At 51.8% G+C, this 6,145-nt stretch overlaps 2 protein-coding genes across 2 annotated transcripts, besides 2 other annotated features; both read left to right on the top strand.

The window, feature by feature from the left end:
• Positions 1 to 53: 53 nt before the first annotated feature.
• FPSE_04712 (uncharacterized protein) lies at positions 54 to 1,874 on the top strand (the record flags this gene model as incomplete). Its single annotated transcript, XM_009257830.1, has 1 exon — positions 54 to 1,874. The coding sequence occupies one exon, from the start codon at positions 54 to 56 to the stop codon at positions 1,872 to 1,874; it is 1,821 nt and encodes a 606-aa protein (XP_009256105.1).
• Positions 1,875 to 2,699: 825 nt separating this feature from the next.
• Positions 2,700 to 4,803, top strand: FPSE_04713 (uncharacterized protein; the record flags this gene model as incomplete). Its single annotated transcript, XM_009257831.1, has 3 exons — positions 2,700 to 2,819; positions 3,620 to 4,647; positions 4,719 to 4,803. The coding sequence occupies 3 exons, from the start codon at positions 2,700 to 2,702 to the stop codon at positions 4,801 to 4,803; spliced, it is 1,233 nt and encodes a 410-aa protein (XP_009256106.1).
• Positions 4,025 to 4,218: a microsatellite.
• Positions 4,490 to 4,589: a microsatellite.
• Positions 4,804 to 6,145: the final 1,342 nt, after the last annotated feature.

Below are 6,145 nucleotides of genomic sequence, written 5' to 3'. Positions count from 1 at the left end.
CCCCCCTCCCCCCTCCTCCCCCCCGTCTCCACGGGCCCATTTTACCATTCATCATGCTCCTCCGCAGCAGAGCTCTCGTCCTAGTTGCCGGCCTATCAACCTTGATTCTCTTCTGCTATTGGGCTCGGACCCCTGAATACGTCGGTCCCCGTTATGGACACGGCCCCTACAACCACAACCAAAAGCACGGCTGGCCCGTAAAGGCTTCCTTGTGGAGGCAAGACCAGGATGATAACTACTACTGGAAGACTGTCAAGGTCAACTATCCTCACACAGCTTCGCAACCACTGCCCACTTCCCCTCCCGTCACCTATCCCAAGGTCCAGGCCACCTTCCCCGAGTTCAGCATAAGTGCTGCTGAGTTGCGACGCGAGCGCCAGCAGGCAGTCAAGGCCACTTTCACAAGATGTTGGAACTCTTACAAAAAGCATGCCTGGATGGCTGATGAGCTCAGCCCCGTCTCGGGTGGCCAGGTCAACCCATTCGGCGGATGGGCTGCTACTCTCGTTGACTCCCTTGATACCCTCTGGATCATGGACATGCACGATGAATTCAAGGAAGCTGTTGATGCCGTCGATAAAATCGACTTCACCCAGACAGAACTAAAAGAAGTCAACATTTTCGAGACAAACATACGCTACCTTGGCGGCTTCCTTGCCGCCTTTGAGCTGAGCGAAGACATGCGTCTGCTCCGCAAGGCAGTGCAAGTTGGTGAAATGATATACAAGGCTTTCGACACACCAAACCACATGCCCATCACGCGTTGGAAGTTCCACGAAGCTGGCCAAGGTAGCAACCAGGTCGCTGGTGGAGTTCTCGTTGCTGAGATTGGAAGCTTGTGCATGGAGCTTACTCGTCTTTCACAATTTACGGGAGACCCCAAGTGGTTTGATGCTTCGCAGACCATCATGGATCTACTGGCGGCACAGCAAGACTCGACCAAGCTCCCAGGCCAATGGCCTCTGACTGTTGATGCCAAGAGCGAGATCTTTAACCAAGGAACAATCTTCACTCTTGGTGCCATGGCTGATTCGGTCTACGAATATCTACCCAAGATGGCGGCGCTGATGGGTGGTCAGTTACCCGTCTACCAAACCATGTACGAGAAGGCTGTGGACTCGGCACTGAAACTTAACCTGTTCCGACCCATGACTCCTGAAAACAGAGACATTTTGGTGTCGGGCCAGATCCGTGCTAAAGACAAAGACGGAGGTACTTCTTTCGAGCTCGAAAGCCAAGGACAACATCTGGTGTGCTTCCTGGGAGGCATGCTGGCGTTGGGCGGACGGCTGTTCAATCGCCAACAGGATGTGGACGCTGCAGCCAAGCTTGCAAAAGGTTGCATCTACACATATGAGGCATTTCCTCATGGCATCATGCCCGAGACCTTCATGATGGTTCCCTGTGATTCCACAGACCAATGTGAATGGGACGAGAAGCGATGGAGGGAGGAGGTCCTCAAGGAAGCCAAGATCAACGAGGGTGACGCGGCACAAATAGACGCCATCATAAAAGACGAGCGCCTCCCGAAGGGCTTCACTCGCATTCCTGACCGTCGATACATCCTCCGTCCTGAGGCCATTGAAAGCGTTTTCATGATGTACCGCATCACGGGTGAACATGAGTATACTGAGCACGCGTGGACCATGTTCAAGGCGATCGAGGAGGCGACAAAGACAGAGCTTGCGAACACGGCCGTATGGGATGTGACTGTCGCAGGAGAGAAGCCTCGCGCGGTAGATTCGATGGAATCGTTCTGGATGGGTGAGACGCTCAAGTACTTTTACCTCATCTTCAGCAGTCCGGATCACATTAACCTGGATGAGTATGTGTTCAATACTGAGGCGCATCCTCTGAGGCGTCTGGTTGCTTAAGTCTATTTGGAAGGGATGAATATGTCGTAATGTACACAATCCAGGGTCACCAGATGAAGAATGAAATGATACCGTCGTCGAAATATAATAGTCAATTAATATAGCTCAGGAGCTGAAGATACGCATTCAATTAAGCAACTTTTACAAAGATTCAGGTCACATTCAACTCTTCCAGCCCTGTTAGCGGAGCTTTTCAGTGAGGCCCAGCCAGCCAGTGATAATGGAGGTTGACGGGTTTGGAGTGCTGAGTCAGCACTCTCAGCAATTGATGAAACGGAATTCTACCAGAGGCTACCAACTCTCCCCACTGCACATCACATCACAAAGCCGCACCCGCACCCGCACTGAACCGCATCCTGACCTGGCACAAGGACCCTCCTTGCTTCAGTATTCTCAACCCGTGCGACGCGGTAGACAATTGACTGCGAATTAATTGTTTTTGATAATCTTTGATTTGTTGAGCGAAGAATTCATTTGGCATTTTAATCCCTTGCTCGGTTTCTCTTCGCTTCCGCAGATAGACGCAGCGCAAGTGCTAGATTTACTTACATCTACGTCAAGTGCGGTCATCAAGTACCGACAAACTCACCTTGGCCGACTAAAGAAGCTTAAACTCTTCTCTTGGAAGAAGTCCTCCCGTTCGCGCTGCTTCGACAAACTGCGTCTTACCCCCATCAGCTTCAAGGCCACCCGTGTGCCTAGAACAAGAACGACAACGGCAGTATTTGCTTGACGGCGCAAACCCATCAAAAGCCGAAATCCGGAACCAACCTTTGATAGTTTTCAAATCGAATCGACCGACCGTTTCGGACAACAGACGTCATCATGTCGAACCAGGCAGTCGGTAGCGTCTACAAGGCTATTATTGACGAAGTTGTCAACAGCTCGCGAGTTGATTTCGAAGAGAGCGGCGTTGAAGAGTCGGTGCTGGAGGAGTTACGACAGGTAAGAGAAGCGCCTTTTTGTCATGTCGTTGTCCTGTCTGATTCGTATTGCTTCGTTCTTTGGCATTACCTGAGGCGGGCGGGCGGGCGGACGAAGCCTTCGCCATCAACAAAGACAAGTGTCGATGTTTCTCGGCTCTGCTTTATTCCCAAATACTCCCACTTGCCAACATGGATGGAAATGCTCAAAAAGAAGAACATCTGCTTGAATGCAATCCACCGTCCAAAGGAAAGCAAAAGGCTAAAGGTCGCATCGTGATCAAAGCGGAGTGCATTGCACCGAGCAGAGGAAGTTGGGCGGGTTATGGGGGAGAGGGGAGGGGGCGACACAGCACTATTTGGGTCTTTTAAGTCCAAAGCCCCTGCTGCGATTGCCTTTCCGCCCTGTGACTCGCTCCGCCGACACCCGTTGCTTTCTGATTGGCCCTTCCCAGACATTTCTCTCACTCCTACCCACTCGAATTTATCAAGTGACCCATCCTATCATCAGCACAAATATCCGTATTACACTTGCACTGCCTCTAGCATAGCATTTACAGTCATCATTCATCTAGGCTGCAGGCTGTATTTGTATTTTTCCTTGACACATTCCCTCCCCTCAACCATCTCTGCCGTATCGTACTGTCTCTCGTTTGATCTGCGGAATGCTGTCTTGCTGCATAACTCCGCTGCCATGTGAGCGGAATTGTGAAGTCAAGCACCAAGACCTCTGTTTGCTTGCTCTTTTACCACCATTGTGAACCGATGCTGTAACTTATATCATGGTGAAACCAAAGATAACTGACGTTTTGATAAAACCAGGGATGGCAGCAAAAGCTCACCCAACTTGATGTCGCCGGGTTTCCTTGGGATCCCAAGCCCGACCCTCCTCCCGCACAAGCACCACCGCCTGCTATGGCAGCCGCGCAAACTCATGCCCAGGCTCAATTTTCACCTCATCCTAGCAACCCGACAGGTCTTTCTCTGCCAGGGATGGCCCAGCCCCAGGTTCAGAATGGAGTCAAGCCTGAAGGTAGTTATGTCAAGACCGAGTCTCCCGTGCCTATCAAGCAAGAGCCCGGTTTGCAGGGCAACCCGATGGCCTATCAACAGTACGCCAACCCCAACATTAACATGAACGACAAGAACAACGTGGCTGCCAACCGTGCTGCCCAACAACTGCAGGCTCAGTACGGTCAGCGTGCTGCAGGCTCTATCAATGCTTTGCACCAGCAACAACAACCACACCCCCAGCAGGGTCAGCAGCAACAACAACAACCAGCTCTACCCCAGCAACAGCAGACACATCATCAACAGCAACAGCCTGGCCAACAGCAAAACCTGACCCAGCAACAACAACATCAACAGCAAATGTATCGTCAGCAGATGGCCGCAGCAACTGCCCATCAACAACAGCAACACCCCTCTAATGGCCAACCCCACATCCAAAACGGCCAGACTGACGGCGCTGGCGACGTGGACGACTACGAGGGTGTGCTGATGCAACGGGCTGCTTCTGGTGATTTCCGCGAACTCGGACGGGTTGAGATCGACCGCATGCTGCATGAACAGATCCTTGCCAAGGCTAAAAGTATGGAGGGCGGCGGCCTAATGGTTCCCCTGAAGGAAGCCACTCGACACTCGTCGGCTTCGACATCACGCAAGGCCAAGGGCAAGCAACCGGCCGCCTTTGATGGAGGTGATGACGATGAAGAAGACGACGACGATGCTATCAACTCGGACCTTGATGATCCCGAGGATGAGCACGATGACGATGATGTCGATGACGACGGGCTTGGCAACATCATGCTCTGCATGTACGACAAGGTCCAGCGTGTCAAGAATAAGTGGTATGTATCAACGTGCTTTACACTGGATTGGGTGCGAGTAACCTACGTTTGTTTACTAACTCCATTCACAGGAAGTGTACACTTAAGGATGGCGTCTTGACGGTTAACGGCAAGGAGTATGTTTTCCACAAGGCTACAGGCGAGTACGAATGGTAGTGGATAAGACATGCTTGGGACACCACGGATTTGGACTTCGAGTCTAAGACCGTGGCGTGATGTATCGAAGCAACATCGAAACAACGGCGATCGTGAGGGGGTTCAGTGACTGAATTAAAGCAACTCATGGCCGCGAAGATGGGCCACAGGCCATGTGTGCACACGTCGAGGCATTAGCAAAGTCCGTAAACGGCGCAATTTGCGGCCAACAGACTGGGACCATCATATCAGAATGTTTAGCACCAGCTCACGTTATGGTTGGAGGCCTTGCCCCCGCTTCCATGTTTATAGGTGAAGGTAGTATGCCTATAATAACATGGTTATTTTTAAAGAAATGATTTTATGACCTTTCGCGTAGTGACGTTGACTTGCCTTTCAGGTTGCTGTGGTCATTTAAAGTATGAAAGAAAGAAAACGCGAAACAATGTACATGGTGCCAAGCCAAAGTCGGCAACACACTGGCAACCAACCCAACCTAGCTACGGGTGGCGTACAAGGTCGAGCGACAGATTTCACTCGAATAGATAACTATGGCTATGGCCTTCAAAAAAGACTCGTGTTTTGCTTTGTGCCTTGCCAGGTGGACCACGCTTGACCCGTGTAGAGCTAGGGCTATGCTGTTGGTCCGTAGCGGTGGGATTGAAGGGCGAAGTCAAGTGAGTGAGAACGCGCGCAGACCCAAACTAGGGTCGGGCCCGGGGGCTGGGACCAGAAGTGATATGCAGCCACCAATTATCGTGTCTTGTTGGCTCGACGAAATGAATGAGACCCTGTCGGATCAGCTGGACAGCGCTCCTCGGCGCCTTGTTGCGTCGGTGGTGAACAAAGGATCTTGTCTTCGTCTGTGCTTTGCGTAAGTGAGCCTTGGCCTAGCCGAACTTGCAACATGTAGCATCCTACCCGGGGTTTTGCGGTAATAAGATTGCGGACCGCTGAGCATACCCGAGCAGGTGGGCATATGCAAAGCCGTTGTCATCCTCATGTCGGTATTATGAGTTTGCCTTGAACCGCAACAGCATGTAACATTGATCCTTCCCTATGCGGCCTTGGCATCGCAGTTCCTGTGCTTGTGAACTGAACCCCAAGTCCCAAGGTCGTCTTACCAAGTTCAATTTCACAGACCCCACACTTCGACCCGACAGTCTGGGACGGGTCGGGTCTTTAACCAAAGCGGCACGGACAGCAAGGATTGTGGCTGGCCTCACTTCCCGGGGTACGTACATGTACTCTATTGTACATGCACCGTTTCATAGTGGTGAGACGGTCTCAGCCAGGGGCGGCAGGCTCACCCCGTTGTATAGCACACTCGTCCTGCATGAATGAGAACGAAAAATCGAATTTC

Source organism: Fusarium pseudograminearum, chromosome 1 (genome assembly GCF_000303195.2).
Source record: "Fusarium pseudograminearum CS3096 chromosome 1, whole genome shotgun sequence".
Classification (NCBI taxonomy): domain Eukaryota; kingdom Fungi; phylum Ascomycota; class Sordariomycetes; order Hypocreales; family Nectriaceae; genus Fusarium; species Fusarium pseudograminearum.
Note: the sequence above shows the minus strand (reverse complement) of the source record. Positions and strands in the feature narration are given on the sequence as shown.